The sequence below is a fragment of the Gracilinanus agilis genome, chromosome 5, assembly GCF_016433145.1.
Source record: "Gracilinanus agilis isolate LMUSP501 chromosome 5, AgileGrace, whole genome shotgun sequence".
NCBI lineage: Eukaryota > Metazoa > Chordata > Mammalia > Didelphimorphia > Didelphidae > Gracilinanus > Gracilinanus agilis.
In genome coordinates this window covers 293,219,484-293,237,441 of record NC_058134.1, presented here as the reverse complement: position 1 = coordinate 293,237,441, position 17,958 = coordinate 293,219,484, and the positions used below count along the sequence as shown (strand labels likewise).

General features: G+C 35.9%; 1 protein-coding gene across 2 annotated transcripts in view; it reads left to right on the top strand.

Annotated features, from left to right (window-relative positions):
* The window catches only part of SPATS2 (spermatogenesis associated serine rich 2), a 183,959-nt gene that overhangs the window by 136,585 nt on the left and 29,416 nt on the right, over nucleotides 1–17,958 (top strand). The window contains exons 4-8 of one of the 2 annotated variants that reach the window (XM_044679316.1): nucleotides 7,882–7,990; nucleotides 9,644–9,693; nucleotides 11,691–11,952; nucleotides 13,823–14,029; nucleotides 16,024–16,159. In XM_044679316.1, coding sequence (XP_044535251.1) covers nucleotides 7,882–7,990; nucleotides 9,644–9,693; nucleotides 11,691–11,952; nucleotides 13,823–14,029; nucleotides 16,024–16,159 — 764 coding nt within the window. The remainder of the gene's footprint in view (nucleotides 1–7,881; nucleotides 7,991–9,643; nucleotides 9,694–11,690; nucleotides 11,953–13,822; nucleotides 14,030–16,023; nucleotides 16,160–17,958) is intronic. The other variant, XM_044679317.1, reaches the window with a different exon arrangement.

Sequence of the window (17,958 nt, the reverse complement as noted above, 5' to 3'; positions counted from 1 at the left end):
GCCTAGCCCTTACTATTCTTCTGCCTTGAAACAAATATGTAGTATTGGTTTTAAGATAGAAGTTAAGTTTTTTTTTTAATTAATGAATATCAATTTAGAAATTTTAAATGAAATCCTATCAAACAGATTTCTATCTAAAAAATCATTCATTAATATACCAAGTTAGATTTATTCTAATGATTGGTCCCACCTACCAATTTATACCAATATTTTTTATAGTAACAAAGAATTGGAAAAGACTCCCTTGGTTGTCACCTTACCAGTGAGATCTCTGGGTCAGAGTTATGGATAATTTAGTCACTTTTTGAAAGTGTTTTTCCAGATTGCTTTCCTGCATGATTGGACCAATTCACAGCTTTGTCAGTCATGTCTGTCTTTCTGCAGCCTCTCCAATGCTATCAGTACTCTTTTTCTCATAGCAATTTTTGACATTGCTGGCCACACTTTTCCTAGATGCTATCTTTTCTACTGGCATCTGTTGTTTCTTTTTTTTTTTCCCCTCCATCATATTTTACCAATCCTTTTCAGTTTCTTTTGCTGGTTCATTATTCATCTCTTGCTCCCTAAATATGGATATCTCTCAAGGATATACCCTGGAACTTCTTTTCTTCTCTGTAGCCCCTCTCCTTGGTAATCTCATCTTCTGCTATGAGTTTGTTTATCATTTCCATGCATTTATTGTTGTTTCCACTGTATCTGTGACCCCAAGCTAGATGCACCACCTGACTGCCCCAAGAAATTTATTAAATGTCTACTATATTTTTCTTAGGAAGTTAGGTGACTGGGAGTTAGGGAGATTCATCTTCTTGGATTCGAAACTGGTCTCAGACACTAGATGTGTGACCCTGGGCAAGTTGATTAACCCTGTTTGCCTTGGTTTTCTCATCTGTAAAATTAACTGAAGAAGAAAGTGGCAAAACCATTGGAGCTTTGGCAAGAAAGCTCCAAATGGAGTCATGAAGAGTCAGATACAACTGAAAAATGTCTGAACAACAATATTCTCCTTGGAGGAGAGAGATGACCTCTAAATTTTATGTTTAAATTCAACAAACATTTGTTAAATGCCTACTATGTACCATACACTGTGCTAAACATTAGGGATACAAATTTAAAAAAGGAAGCTAGCCCTTTACTTTAAGGAACTTAAACTAATGGGGTGGGGCAGCTAGGTGGTTCAGTGGGCAGAGCACACCAGATGTGGATATGGCAGCCCCTAGATTTAAATCTGGTTCAGACACTTCCCAGATATGTGACCCTGGGCAAGTCATAGAATCCCAGCTGCCTAGCCCTTACTGTTCTTCTGCCTTGGAGCTGATACTTTGTATTGATTCTAAGACAGAAGCTTAGGTTTTGTTTTGTTTTGTTTTTTAAATTTCATGGGGGGAAGCAACACACAAAGGGAAGCTAAAAAATATATGAATGTGATGTTCCAAGTTAAAACCAAGTTGAGCTGCAGATGGAAAATAGAGAGTGTGTATGTATAGGCTCCTCTCTTTTCCTGAACTCCAGTCTTGAATTGTCAGCTGCCCATTAGGTGTTGCCATGTAGATGTCTCATCAGTATCTCAAACCCAGCCATAGCCAAAGCAAAATTCATTATCTGCTCCATAACCCAAAACATGCCCTTCCCCACATTTCACTTTTCAACTTCAAATTAAGATGACAAAGTGAAGATCCTTGCCAAGACCACCATCTAGAAATTCAAGGGGGAACCAGCTGAAACAATGAACAGAAATAGTTGGGAGAGGGTACCGTTAAAAGGAGAGTAAAATTGGGAAGGGAATAATCATCACCAAAAAAAACCCCCAAAACAAAAAACCCAAACAACAAATTCAAAGAGTGAGAAGGATGGATGGGTGGGGGTGGGGGGAGTGATTTTGAAACCAGTGCCTGGAATATAGGTTAGAAGACTGGCAACATGGAAGATATTTAATAAAAGTTTATTGATTGCTAGGTAAAGAGAGGAAAGGAAAAGGATTTATAATCCTAGTGCTGATTACATTCTTTTTCTTTCCCTACTTTCTTCTTTATAAAGAGTGAATAAGGAAGAAAGAAAAATTGTAAGAGGATGTTGTGGAAGGAGAAACATAATTAACAGTCATATCTAGGAAGGATATAAAGACAAAACTAGATATTTAGGGAAATATTAAATTGTTCATGATTAAGTAAAGCCAACACAATAAAAATGACAATAATACCAAAATTAATTGCCTTCTTCAGTGCCAGACCAAATTGCCAAAGTATTATTTGATAGAACTAAGTAAAATAAGAATGAAATTCACCTGGAGGAACAAAACATCAAAAACCTTAGGGGACATATTAAGAAAAAAATAAGTTATCCTCAAGATGATTTGGTATTCATTAAGAAATAAGTAGTCAGGGGACCACTAGGTGGCTCAGTAGATTGAAAGCCAGGCTTAGAGATGGGAGGTCTTGGACTCAAATCTGGCCTCTGATACTTCCTAGCTGTGTGATCCTGGTCAAGTCACTTAATTTCCATTGCCTAGTCCAGTGATGGTGAACCTATGGTATGGGTGCCAAACATGGCACACAGCACTCTTTGTGAGCACTTGGCTGCCCACCCCCACGTTCATTACTAAAAAGGCAGAGGGACTCTGGCAGAGCTGCTCCCCTTCCCCCTTCTCTACCACACCTGATGGCATTTTTTCACATCACTTATCCCTCCACCTAGTAGCCCATCACTGGCCTAGTCCTTCTACTGTGTATTGGTTCTAAGACAAAAGGTAAGGTAAGGCAAGGCAAGGCAAGGTAAGGTAAGGGAGGGGGCGGAGAGGGAGAGAGAGAGAGAGAGAGAGAAAAGAAAGAATACAGAGAGAGAGAAAAGAAAGAATACAGAGAGAGAGAAAATAAATACAGTGACCATCCATGATTCCAGAGAACTCAAGATGAATAATGATAATAACAATAATAGTAATATGATAGCTAGCATTTATATAACCCTTTAGGGTTCACAAAGCATTTTACATAGCTTAATTTATTTGATCCTCACACAACCCCTTGTAGGTGCTATTATTATTTCCATTTTATAGAATGAGGTTACTAATAAAATGTACTTCCTAAACAGAGATGATGGAATTGATGTTTTTGGTTGTATTTTTTTTTTAATCTAGCCAATGTGGGAATTTGTTTTGCTTGAAAATTCTCCAAGTTATTAATATTTAGAAAAATGCAAATTAAAGTGACTATGAAGTGTGCTACATCATAAACCATCAGATTTGGCAAAGATGACAAACAAGAAATATTACGTGCTGTAGGTACATTAATACCCTGTTGATGTAGCTGTGAACTGGTCCAGCCATTCTGGAAAGGAATTCAAAACTGTGCTCCAGAGTTACTAATATGTTCCTTTGATATAGTAATACTACTACTAGATCTGTACTCTCAAAGAAATATAAAGAGAAAAGGGACCCAAGTATGAGATAGTTCTGACAACCCTTTGTATGGTGGCAAAGAACAAAGAACTGCCCTAACTGAAAAAATTCTGACATATTAATTCAGTTGTGCTATAAGAAAGGATGAAGGGTACTTCTGGATCATGTGATCACAAAATGGCAGACTGGGCATTTTCTTTTATCCACTCCATCTCTCCAAAACACAAATTTTTTAATAAAGCTGTCTCCACGAAATCATGGATATCCACAATCCAAAAGAAGGTGAAAAACAAAAACAGCCATATGACTAATGTACTGAGTTTTTTGGCACTTTATCTCTCAAACCATTGGTATTGAGGCTGCACTAGCTAACCCAAGGATTTAACATATGATTATTTTTAATATCATATCTATCTAAAACAAAAAGCAAGCAAGGATGCCAACTCTCCCTATTATTATTTGATAACAGTTCTGGGAATGCTAATAAATAGTAATTAAGACAAAAATTAGAGGCATAAAGTTAAGTAAAGAGGAGATTAAATTATTCTTTTGGAAAATCCTGAGGAATCAACAAAGATACTCATTGAGAAAGTTGCAGTCTACCAGATAACTTTCTACAAATAACTACAAAATACATGAAATATCTGGGCATTGACCTATCAAAGCACACAAAAAAGACTTGTATAGATTCAATTATAAGTGCTCCTTAATGAAATAAGGAACAACTTAAATAACTAGAGGAATATTCAGTGCTTTTGGCTAAGTCATACCAATATAACAAAAATGATAATGTTTCCAATGTTAATTCATACTTTTTATGGTATACCAATCAAATTACCAAGTAATTTATAGAATTTGTTAAAGTGAAGATTTCGTATAACAAAGGAAATGACAAAAAGAAATAGAAATGAAAGAGACATTGCACTTCAGATCTCAAACTCTTATTACAAATAAAGTCTTCAAATCCAGGCCTGTCAAACTCAAAGAGAAATAGATCTTTGTTGGCTACATATTGACTTGGAAAATAATAAAATAAAATTATCCTTACATTGTATATTTTGTATTACCTAAATACATTTTTTAAAAAATAACCCTTACCTCCTGTTTTAGAATCAATACTAAGTTTTGATTCCAAGGTAGAAGAGTGGTAAGGGCTAGGCAATTGGGGTCAAGTGACTTGGCCTGGGTCACATATCTAGGAAGCATCCGAGGTCAGATTTGAATCCAGGACCTCTTGACTTCAGACCTGGCTCTCTGCTGAGCCACATAGCTGCTGGTTTGGGCTTCATTAAGTTTTGCTGACCATTTTGACATCTCTATCAAAACCATCTCATATTGGTTAAAGAATAGATCTGTCATTGGAACTGACTAGTTACTTAATCCTGTTTGCCTGAGTTTCTTATTTGTAAAATGAGCTGAAGAAGGAAAAAGCAAACCATGCCAGTATCATTATCTAGAAGATCCTTCCCCCAATGCATTCATTCCTATTAACTATTTTTCAATCCTCTTAACTTTTTTTTAACTTCTTTGGAGATTATCCAGACCTATTAGACTCATACCCAGGCTCTCTGTCTTAATTCCTCTTCCTCTAAGACCCTCAATTATGATAGTTAAATGTCTCATCTTCTCCTTAAGAAACATAAACAGTTTAACTTTGTTAAATTTATGATTTCTCACCTAGGTTTACCTTTTAGTGGAATGTCTAGCCCAAAGTTCTGTCCTTTTAAGTCTTCCTGCTGCTTTCACAGCTCAGCCTAAGAGCCTTTAAGTTTTTAGTGCTCTGGAATAGTATACTTGTCAGATCTATGGGAAGGGAACTATTTTCATTTATTTATTTTTATTTTGAATATTTTCCCATAGTTACATGTTCTTTCCCTCTCCCCCAAACCCTTTTAAAAAAAAAACCCTTAGCTGATGCACAATTCCACTGGGTTTTATGTGTATCATTGATCAAGACCTAATTCCATATTATTGATAGTTGGACTAGAGCTATTGTTTAGTGTCTACTTCCGCAATAATATCTCCATCAGCCCATGTGTTCAAGCAGTTGTTTTTCCTCTGGGTTTCTCTCCCACAGTTCTTCCTCTGAATGTTGCTAGTTTTCTTTCTCATAAGTCCCTCAACGTTGCTCTGGATCCTTGCATTGCTGCTAATAGAGAAGTCTGTTATGTTTGATTGTACCACAGTGTATCAGTCTCTGTGTACAGTGTTCTCCTGGTTCTGCTCCTTTCACTCTGCATCAATTCTTGGAGGTCTTTCTAGTTCACATGGAATTCCTCCAGTTCTTTATTCCTTTGGAAGGGAAAGATTTTAAAACCAAGCAAGAGTTAGAAAAAAAATCACAAAATGTAAAATAATCTGGACTACATTAAACTAAAAAGGTTTTGTACAGATAAAACCAATGCTATCAAAATTAGGAGGGAAACAACAAATTGGGGGAAAATCTTTATAACAAAAAACTCAGATAAAGGTCCAATTTCTCAAATATACAAGGAGCTAAATCAATTGTACAAAAAAATCAAGCTATCTCCCAATCGATAAATGGGCGAGGGACATGAATAGGCAATTTTCAGATAAAGAAATCAAAACTATCAATAAGCACTTGAGAAAGTGTTCTAAATCTCTAATAATTAGAGAAATGCAAATCAAAACAACACATCTAGCAGATTGGCTAAAATGACAACAAAGGAGAGAATGTTGGAGGGGATGTGGCAAAATTGGGACATTAATGCACTGCTGGTGGAGTTGCAAACTGATCCAACCATTCTGGCTGGCAATTTGGAACTATGCTCAAAGGGCTTTAAAAGACTTATCTGCTTTTTGATCTATCCAAAGCACTGCTTGGATTATACCCCAGAGATAATAAGGAAAAAGACTTGTACAAAAATACTTATAGCCACGCTCTTTGTGGTGGCAAAAAATTGGAAAATGAGAGAATGTCCTTTGATTGGGGAATGGCTGAAGAAATTGTGGTATCTGTTGGTGATGGAATACTATTGTGCTCAAAGGAATAATAAACTGGAGGAATTCCATGTGAACTGGAATGACCTCCAGGAATTGATGCAGACTGAAAGGAGCAGAACCAGGAGAACATTGTACACAGAGACTGATACACTGTGGTACAATGGAACATAACAGACTTCTCTACTAGCAGCAATGCAAGGATCCAGAACAAGGCTGAGGGACTTATGAGAAAGAAAACTAGCCATATTCAGAGGAAGAACTGTGGGAGGAGAAACCCAGAGGAAAAACAACTGCTTGAACACATGGGCTGATGGGGATATTATTGGGGAAGTAGACACTAAATGATAACTCTAGCCCAACTATCAATAATATGGAATTAGGTCTTGATCTGATACATGTAAAACCTAGTGGAATTGTGCGTCGGCTAAGGGGATTAGGGGGATTTGGGGAAGAGGGAAAGAACATGAAACATTTAACTATGGGAAAATATTCAAAATTAAAATTTAAAAAAAAATTTAGTGCTCTCAGATTGGTATGATCTAGGGAGATATGTTTACTGCCCTTCTGGTTTGAGTTCTGCAAGTTCCTGACTTAGGTTTGGCTCTATGCTAATTTGAATTTAAGTAGATTACTGCTGAACTCAATCACTGATAGCTTGCTGGGAGGATCTGCAAGTTTGGAGCCTCTGAACTGCTGTCTCCCTTTTGGTCTGGGCCTTCTGCCCTGATTATTCAGGATTAGATTATTCAGGATTAGACACTGGGCTAAAGACTGGAATTGAATCCCTACTGCTCTGCTTAGAGACCTAGGCAATGAGTGAAAAAGCTGAGAGATGACTCCTATTCCTATACCCATTGCTAGTTCAAGGGTCCTTGGGGTTTGCCCAAGTGGTTTCTGCCTGTCTCTACTCTCTTTTTGTCCCTGGGCTCTAGAATTCTCCTTTCAACTGCTGCCACTCCTTGGCAGCTCCCACCCAAATTTCTGTAAACCTGTCTTCCTAGCTTTCCTGGGCTGAAAAATAACCCACTGTGACTTTTACCTGGCCTTCCCCATCAGAATTCAGTTTGGTATATTTCCTTAAATTGTTGTGGAGGAGGTGTGCTAGACAAGCTAGGCAAACATGCTTCTCACTTTTCAATCTTGACTCCTCCCTCTCCCTCCAACCCCTATTCCTTAATGGTTATTACTAATATTTCTCAACTTCAACTTCTCAAAATTAGAAAAGTTATTGACACTGAACATTACTTGATTAAATTTGAGTTTCCCTTCCTTTCGGAAAGGATATGTATCTTTTGGGTTTTTTGTAATTTTCTTTTTTCTTAAAAATAATTTCCATGTTTCTATGTGTATAAACATGTACATATTTTCCTAATGAAATAATATGCACTTTAATGCCAAAGGATTATAAATATTGTAAAGTAAGAAATGTCACTTTTTTCCAGTGCCCTAAGTAATTTGCTGTTATTCTTAGCAATTCAGTTTAAGAGGTTAATCAGTAAAATGACCACTACCTAATGTTTTCACAGATCAATGCAGTACGTGCAATAGTCCCCAATCGGAGTAACAATGAAATCATCCTAGTCTTGCAGCATTTTGATAACTGTGTGGACAAAACAGTGCAAGCATTCATGGAAGGTAAGCCCACTTCATGGTTTTTAAGTGTAATGAGGAGTCCCAGGCAGTCAATAAATATTTATTAAATTCTAGAGATACAGATATGAAAAAAAGAAAGACAAGTCCCTACCTTCAAAGAGCTTACATTTTCTAAGGGGAGAAAGCAATACAGAAAAGGAAGCTGAAAGGCAGGAGGGGTGGGGCAGGGTTGGGGAAGAAAGTACCTAGAGTCCCAGTCCAAGCTATTGGGAAAGGAAAAGCTGACTGCTCTGGAAACCATTTTTAAATGGAAGCTTTAGAAGTCCTTTGCTATGCCTCCAGTCAGAAGAGCAAAGGGTACTGAGGATACTGATAAGAAATGAGGACCAAAGCTGATACAATCACTCCATATGAGGAGTTTCCTTGAGGGGTGTTCTGTGGACCTGCAGTCCAGTCTAAGGAATACTTTTTTTTTTTTAAACATTCATTTGGATAGATTTCATAGCTCATTTAGCAGAATCTACTCTAACAAACCATAGCATCTTTCTTTATATAAACTATCATTTTATTTTATTTCCCTAAGTTCATTTAGATTTTCCAAGAAGATTTATTGCTTTCTCTCAAAATATACCTTACTGCCATTCAAGAAAAAACCACAGTGCCCATTTCCCAAGTATACAATCCTAGAAAAGTGATTAGTTGCCCTATCAATTTATGGGAACTACTCAGATTTGGCTTTGATCTCCCTTCCTTGATTCTCAGTTTCTTCAGTTGAAAAAGTGAAATTAAATACTTCTCCATGCCCCCAAGGGAAATGCTAAAAGAAGCCAGCAAAAAAGACTTTTCTATCAGATCACATAACCATGTTGTAGTTTTTCTGAAATTGTAGGAATGGGTTAGAAAAGTTAGGTAACTGGCAATTTTTCCTTTCCCATCTTCATTTATTTTCCAACTGAAGTGAGTATTTAATTCATGTGCTGAGCTTGGGATATGAAACTCTTTCCATGATAATGTGATGGAAGCTAAATGGAAGCATATGAAATATCCATAGCACGGACTATGGATAAAACAAATAATCTTCACTTTTTGTTTAAGAGACAAAGTGAAAATATCTCCTAAATAGCTATAGCAGTAAGACTTGATTATATTAGCCTTTTTTTCTTTTCTTAAAAGAGTTTTCTGAAAAAAAAAAAATTGAAGGAGAATCATTGAAGGAACTCTGCATGTTTAACCCAGAAAGGGGAGACTTAAGGGGACATGATAGCACTCTAAGTATTTGAAAAGCTATCATGTGGGAGAGGGATTAGATTTGTTTTATTTAGTCTCATGAGGCAGAACCAGAATCAGTAGGATGGTGGAAGTTGGAAATAGTTTAATTTAAGCTTGATGTCAGGAAAAAACTCATCACCTTTAGAGCTGCCCCAAAGGAATGATGGGTTCTTCTCCTCGGAGAGGCTAAATGACCCCTTGTCAGATATGTTATACTGGAGATTCCTTTCATGTAAGAGTTGGAGTAGCTGTTTATTGAGGTTCCTTTTAGTTCTCAAATTCTGTGATTCTGTCGAAGGCAAACATCATGTTGAAACTTAATCTTTCCCATTATAAGTTTTTGGAAATTCTCCAAATACTGCAAGGCATAGCTATATTAGTTCCTAATTAATTGTAGGAGAAAAAAATGTTGTTTTCCTCTTGCAGGAAATGCCAGTGAAGTACTAAAAGAATGGACAATAACAGGCAAGAAAAAGGTAACTTGAATGAAAGTTAGTATTGTGCTTTTGATCTTTGTACTGTCAAAAAAATGACATGCCAGTCAAAACTTACTGAGAAAGATGGATCTGTGAACATTTTTGTGAATAGTTTTAAATACTGTCCACTTTCTTCCACCAATGAGATGCAGTTATATCTAAAATGAGGTAGCAAATCCATGTGAATGCTATATAAAGTTTTAAAACAGGAAACAGATAACTTTACTGTTTTGTATTTGCTATGGGGATATCGATTTTAGACAGAAAGTGAAATTATAGAGCATGTCAGGGAAAGCAAAGCTGATCTCTTCAATGGTTTTCAGATCATTTGTGTCCTAGAAGGTTTATTTTTTTTTCTTTAGGTCAAACAGCCTCTCCTATTACTCACCCATCATGTTGTGGATCCTGAAATTAGAGAACTAGAACTCAAAACTCTCTGAATGGTTTATATAGTGGCACCCAGAGAAAGTTCTCAGCATTATATCTATTGGGTGTTTCTCAGGGGATGATCAGTATATGGATCAAACAGGGCACCTTACAACCAAAAAGCAAAGGTCCTTTTGGAAACTGGTCAGCATAGGTGAAAGGGTCATAAGCCATTATATTAATATCAATTCTAAAATATTGATATTAGTGGATCTTTTTGTAACTGGTTTATTATACCTTTAATTAAGCATTTATTTTCATTGGTAGATAATTGACATCTTTGTGGCCTTCCATTTCATTCTGAATTTTTAGATTTGTTTTTGCATATGAGTAGGCAGGATAGTCTAGTTACCTATTAATATTAGCAGGTCTGTCTATATGGAGGAAATAGATCCATCTTGAACTTACTGAATGAATCAGTCAATCAACAGGTATTTACAATACACCTACTATAATGTTAGGTGCTGAGGATAGCAGTACAAAGAATGGCATATCCCTACTTGAAATGAGCTTACATTCTAATGATTATTCTAATAATCAGCACCTTAAAGAAGGAAAACTACTTCTTTTTGTGCCCCTTTCTCTTCCCTTTCTGTATTCTCTTATTCAATTTGTGACCTTGTCAGCTTCCTTGGATTTAGTTCTCATCTGTATGCCAATAACTGCCCCATTTTTCCATCCTGGCTTAGTCTGTCTCCAGACTTACATCATTGACTACTGAACATTTCAAACTAAATGTCCCAGAGACATCTCAAAAGTCAATATGTTCAAAACAGAATTCATTCTCTTTCCCCAAAATCCACCCTTATTCCAAACTTTCCTGGACTCTTTTTATTGCTATCTTACTCAGATCCCCATTGTTTCCAATTCATTATACATATAACTGCCAAAGTGCTTTTCCCTACTAATGTGTACATCTGACCATGACACTGGCAAACGCCAGTGTCCCCCTTTTGCCTCTACAAACAAATATAAACTCATCTATCTGCCTGATTAAGGCCTTTTACAACCTGGCCCCAGACTACCTTTTTGGCCTTATTATATACACAAACTCTTTATTTCCCTTCTTGCATTCTATAGTTCAAACTGGTCTCTCTGTTCCTCACACATTATATTCTGTTTTCCATCTCCATACCTTTGTACTGACTCTTCTACTTTCCTGGAATGATCTCCCTCTTTACCACTACCTTTTAGAATCCTTTTTTTTTTTTTTAAACTTCAAAATTATACTCCTGGCACCTACTAGTTGAAACCTCCCTGATCCTTTCCCAGATATTTATGCCCCTACCCTGACAATGTACTTTCTAGTTATTTAGTATATGTGCTATCTCTACCTAAATACACATATGTTATCTCCCCATTAGAATGTAAGCTCCTTAAGGGTATGGGGTTTTAATTTTTTTCTTTGTATCCTCAATCCCCAACTGGCATTAACCTGGCACTTAAGAAATGCTTTCTGATTGGTTCACTTTTATAAGTTGCTAAAGATTTTAGTAATTAAACTTTCTTTTTGCATTGTGGGGTACCTTTTCCTCTTCCCACTCCCATCCTCCATCTTTAACAACCCTTAGAACAAAAAGAAGAAAAGCAAACCAAAACCTGCAGCAGAAGCAAGTAACAATCTTCCAGACACAAATAAGCTGGCATCCACTCAAGAGGAGCAGTCAGCAGCTTCTTTGGATAAAGGTGGGATTAATGGTTACCATGTCAATGGTGCAGCTAATGATACAGAGTCTGTGGACTCTCTCAGTGAAGGCTTGGAGATACTTTCAATAGATGCCAGAGAACTGGAAGATTCTGAATCTGCTACACCAGACATGTCTGATAAAACAGGTGAGCTATTTGAAATGTTTGTTTTATTTTTAAATAGAACTTGATTGAAAGACAGGGGCTGGTGTCTGAGGTTAAATAAATGAATCCAGTTGGTTAGCTTTTTGTAACTTCTTAAGTAAAAAGGCTTTATGGGATATCTTGTAATAATGCAGGTTTAGAAGAAAGTCAGTTCATAACTCATCTTCAGAACTTATCTTTGTCTAATTTAAATGAGATAATATACGCAAAGTGCTTTGCACAGTGCCTGGTACATAGCAGGTGCTTAATAAATGCTGGTTCCTTTCTCTTCTTCTCTTGCAGAGATCTCCTGGTTTCATAGCACATGATGTTAACTTATTAGTACCTAGATGCTGCTGCTAAGTGGTAGGAATGGAGGCAGAGACCGGGCAGTACATGTAGGCTATTGTATAAAATAGAATTAAAATAAAATAACTTTGAGACATGATTAAATTGATAATGCTAGGAAAGGGGATAGGGAAAAGAATCAAATATAGGTATATATGTGTACCTGTATAGTCATGGATGCCTTTTCATATGCTTAATGCACAGCTCAGAATATAGAAATGAGTGTAACCCTGAGACAATATCACATAATAGAAAGAGTCAGAACATGGAGTCAGGAGAGTTAAATTTGAAATCAAATTCTCATACCACCTGTGTGACCACAGTCAAGTCATTTAAGCTTACTAAGCTCAGTTTTCTGTGAAATAGATTACAATTCTGTTACCTCTACTTCACCCAGTTGTTTTGAGGTAGGCATGTTGATAGAGCATTTCATAAATGTGAGTCACTACTGGTTTTCTTTTTCATCTAAACCACACTCTTGGTTTTTGCAAATCTCATGTTTTTCTTTACTAGGATTCAGAGCTAGAGTTCTTCCTTTTTGAATGATTTAATTTAAAATTTTTTAATTAATATGTTACTTTTTATATTGCCCTCACTTCCAAATAGATTCCCTTCCTCTTCCTCTACCCACATAGCCATCCCTTATAACAAAAACAACAAATTTTAAATGGTTTAGCAAAACTATGTCAACAAAGAGTGAATTTTCTAAACTGTTCTCCAGGGCTAAGCTAAAACACTATTGAGCTTCTGTTTTTGTTTTTTCCTCTTATATCATTGTAGCCATTATATGTGTTGTTATCCTGGTTCTGCTTTCTCTATTTTCTTAAGCTTTTCTGAATTCTTCATTGAATAGTTTAATTTTCATCACTTTTATTAACCCATTTTCTCTTTCCCATCTATCAGTGATTAGCAAATGTAATACAAATAGCAATTCTGTTTTCTAAGAACATGTCTAAATTTGTTCTTTGTTGCTCTTTTATTGATTAACATGCTAGAAAAAAAGTTGAAGAAAACAGTGCTTTAAGTTATACTCTTACTAAGCCATATGATCATAAAAAATCCTTATTTTCCTTGGGTTTCCTTTTCTTTTTAAAAACCAAATTTGGACTCTTTCAACTAGCAGATATGGTTCCTGCTTTTCTGGTTCAGTAAAACTTCTCCTTTCAAGATACCTTATAGAAGTTAGGAGGAGCTGGCAACATATTGGCTCACTCATTTCCTTACCTCCCAGAGACAAGAGGATAAATGAAGTAGTTGGAAATTGGGCACCACATTCACCTGCTTTTTTTTTTTTTCTTTAAGGGATCACTCATCAGGGTAAATGGGGAAAGGAAGGACAGGAGCAACTCATAAGTATCTCTTACCTAAGCCTATATTTGTTCTTTTTGATTAGACCTCTTTATTTACAGCCATTTGAGACATTGTTTTTCCCTTAATATTTTGACCTTTCCTGTTTTTCCTTAGAACAATTTAGCTTAATTTTCCCCAAACTTGATGATGTAACTTTCTCCCTTTTCTTTGGCAGTGTCAATGCTGGAGAATGGTGTTTCTGATTTTGAGTCCAAGTCTCTGATCATGAATGCCACTCAAACTTCTCAACAATCTCTGAAACATGAGTCCAGGAATCCTACCAAATCTCTGTCTAGACCCATCCCAGGCACTCAGTTTTCAAGCCTGGGCTCTCTCTCCACAATAGAAGACGTTCCACTCTCCTCTACTAACAAAAAACTAGGTAAAGCAGAGCTTTTCTTTGAGAAGGAGATAAAAACAGTGCCCTTGAGCAAGATATGGAAAATTACCTTTATGGTTTTACTGATAGGATAGAAGAGCAGTTGGTAGTACAAACTTGACTCTCTTTTCTGTTCTTTAGTCAGTTACTACTAGGTCTCATTTCTCTGCTTCCCTGTGCACAGTTGGAGTCTGACAGCAGTTCAGATATGGTGTTTCACACTGTAGTCTTACTGAAATGACAGTGATCCTTTTTCTGAAAAGCAGTCAGGCTCCACTGCTAGGATATCTTATATGCTAACATTAAGCAGCTCCTTTTTTGCCTAACTACAAAGACTTCTCAGCTCTTATGCCATTTCCTTTGCATTTTTCTTTTGGTTAACCATAAAAAGCCATAATTTATGTGATACCCAGTTTTATAAAAGACCTTTACAATTTTCTTCAAAATCTAGATTTATCTACTTTTAATAAATCTCTACCTTTTAAGATTCCAGCTTTAGATACTGTTTTTTGAGAAGCAATCGTTTGGTAGTGATGAATTTTTTACTCATAAGGAGCATTATGACAAACAGCCAATAATTTAACATGGTAACATAATTAAATGGCTGTTAGATATAGAAAACAAACCACTGAAAAACTGAAAATGAGTATCTCAAAGAGAACATTGGAAGGGTATAGGATATATGTGAGTGAGCTATAACATACAACAAATTAAAAAAAAGAACAACAGTAAAGGGTGTCATCAGGATGGGATGGTCACATAGTGAGGGTGAGAAATAATAGATGAAGAACCTTGACTATTCCAGTATTAACCTAACAACATGAGGAAAATTAGAAAGGTTTTTAGTTCATTAGGTGGGCCTTCCTTCTGTGGCTAACTTATGGGGGGACATTGACAAGACTTGCAGGACGGATAGACATGGATGCTTGCAGTCTGTATAATTGGAGGGAGTATCCAAGCCGATGAGATGACAGTAGAAGCATTTGATTAGTTACTGTGGTCACACATTTTTTTTGTACATGGTTGTCTACTTCAGTGGTGTCAGACTCAAAGAGAAACAGGGACCACCTGCATATTGACTTAGAAAACTACATATTAACATTATGTGTGCTCTATTAGATATTTATTTTGTTAAATATTCCCCATTACATTTAAATCTGGTTCAGGCTGCACTTAGAAATGTTGCAAGGTAACTTGTGTTTGATAGCTCTGGTCTACTTTATCTGAAGTGTTAAAAGGTACTTGGAATGTGAAAAGTATATTCCTTTAATTAAAGTGTATGTTTCCTTATCTTATCCTTAACCTAGGCTTGGCTAGGTAGGGTACCTCAGTGGAGCTCTAACAGACAGGGATTTGTTTCTTTTGATGGGAGTTTCCCTTCATCTATTGCAAATACAGCAATAAGGATAACTCATAATATGCTTCTTTTATTTTTACCTTATAAAATCAATCAGGCAAATTAACATAGATTCATTGGCCTAAGGTAATGCCTTAAGGGAAATTTAGGTAGGCACAAAAAAGAAAAATCAGACTAGAAGAAGGAAGAATTTAAATAAAAATAGAATATATATATATACACAGTATTTCTATGGGCATATGAGCTTCATCATTAAATGCATTATAACTTCGATGCTATATAATAAGAGCTAATAGAAATTTTGCCAAATGATTAAAAAAAACTCAGGCATATTTCTTTTCATGTACACACAAGCCTGGCAAATCTATTTGCAGCCAGCTTTTCAGTATTAGTAGTATAGAGTATAGCATTCAATAGTCTAACTAAATTTAGTCATTTTGGGATGATTGGGAAGATTATGGACATTTAAAGAATCTGTAGTTTGCTTTCATCAGCATTTTTTTCATTTTGAGGGGGAAAGTGGTGACTAGTTAGGAAAAATTCTTAATTCAATGTGAGTTATCATGTTTAGACTTCCAGATTAAACTTTCAAGAAACTTGTGGACCTCTCACCATCATTTCTTTTTGCTTCTTTTCCCAGGTTCTAATATTGAAAAATCTGTGAAAGACCTACAACGTTGTACAGTTTCTCTTGCACGGTATCGGGTAGTGGTTAAAGAAGAAATGGATGCCTCCATTAAGAAAATGAAGCAAGCCTTTGCTGAGCTTCAGAGTTGGTAAATTAAATTGTAGGACAGAGATGATACCACAAACAAATGGTCTAAGAACACTTTGTACTTAAGGAGAAAAAGCTCAATTGTTCGTTTGGATTCCTATTATACTACTTCACAGTGGAAATGCTGCTTTGAAAGTTAGATATGGTTTAAAGACCATGTTTAAGTGTGGACATCAGTTAGAAAGAAGGAATGTTGAGGAATGGTTGTAGAAGAATAGGGCATGTGTGGTTCTGAGACTTTGTTTGCTTTTTTTTTAACCCTTACCTTCCATCTTAGAATCAATGCTTAGTATCAGTTTCAAGGCAGAAGGGCTAAGCAATGGAACTTGCCCAGGGTCACACAGTTAGGAAGTATCTGAGGCCGTATTTGAACCCAGGACCTCCTGTCTCCAGACCTGGCTGAACCACCTAGCTCTGCTTCCTTGAAATGATATTTTTATGTGAATTCTCTAAATCAAAAATTTGTTGTTTTGATTTTTTTTTCCTTTTTTTCCCCTTAAATGTTATTATTGATGCCTTTTTTTTCACACCACAATGGTTTCCTAATATGTACATGTATGTAAGTGAACAACCTACCTTTCAACAAATGAACCAACAACTGGCAAACACTGCACCCCTCATCTACTGTCACCATACCTCAGGCAGTGCATGTTTCATTAACTTTTCACAAGAGCCAATTCTGTATTTAGCTTCCCATTAGCGTTATTTTCATTTACATTATTGTACCCATTATGTGTATTGCTCTGAGTCTACCATCAGTTCAAACAAGTATTCCCGTTTAAAAATAGTTCCTCATGTTCCATTGCTACTTTTTGTTTGTTTTAAGCAAGTTTTTTTTTATATCTTTTGTCTTTTAAATCACCGTAGTATCCCAGGTATCTGTTCCCCTCCCCATCTCAGAGAGCCTTTCTGAATAACAAACATTATTTTTTAGAGAGGGGGAAAAAAATCAGCCCATTGATCATTACATTGAAAAAGTCCAAAACCATATGCAATGTATAATACCTGCCCACCTCTACTCAAGACTAGGTTGGGAGTGTCTTTTCATCTCTTTTCTTTCAAGTCATTTTTAATATTTATAATTTTGTTAAATTTACTTTTGATTTTTTAATGTATAGTTCTTTCCATTTACATTTTAACAGTTACTGTTTATATTACTCCTTTCACTTTGCTTTATTTACTCTGTATCAGTTCATGTGGATCTTTGTGCTTCTCTTTAGTTATCATATCATTTCTTATGACACAGTGATACTCCATTACACTTATGTACCACAATTTATTTAGCTATGCCCCAGCTGATGGGCATTCTAATTTGTTTCCAATTCTTAGCTAGCATAAAATGTACTGCTTTAAGTATTTTGGTTATGGAATCTCTGGTTCAAAGGGTATGAACATTTTAGACATTTTATTTGTATAACTAATTTCTTTCCAAAATGGTTGTATCATTTCATAGCTTCACCAGAAATGTAATAGTGTGCTGGTTATTTCATAATCCCTCCAACATTGACTTGCCACTTTTTGTCAAATTTGCCAATTGGAAACCTCAGTTATTTTATTTTGTATTTATTAGTAGTGATTTGGAGCATTCTTTTATGAGGTTGTGAATACTTTGGAATTCTACTTTTGAGAATTGTTTGTTCGTATTCTTTGACCACTTATCTATGTGGGAAGTGGTGATTAGTCTTATTTGTATTTCATTGTTGGTATGTCTTGGACACCAAACCCTTATTAGAGAAATTTGATAGGAAGATCTTTTTTTTTTCCCATGTAACTACTTCTCTTTTTATCCTACATGCATTA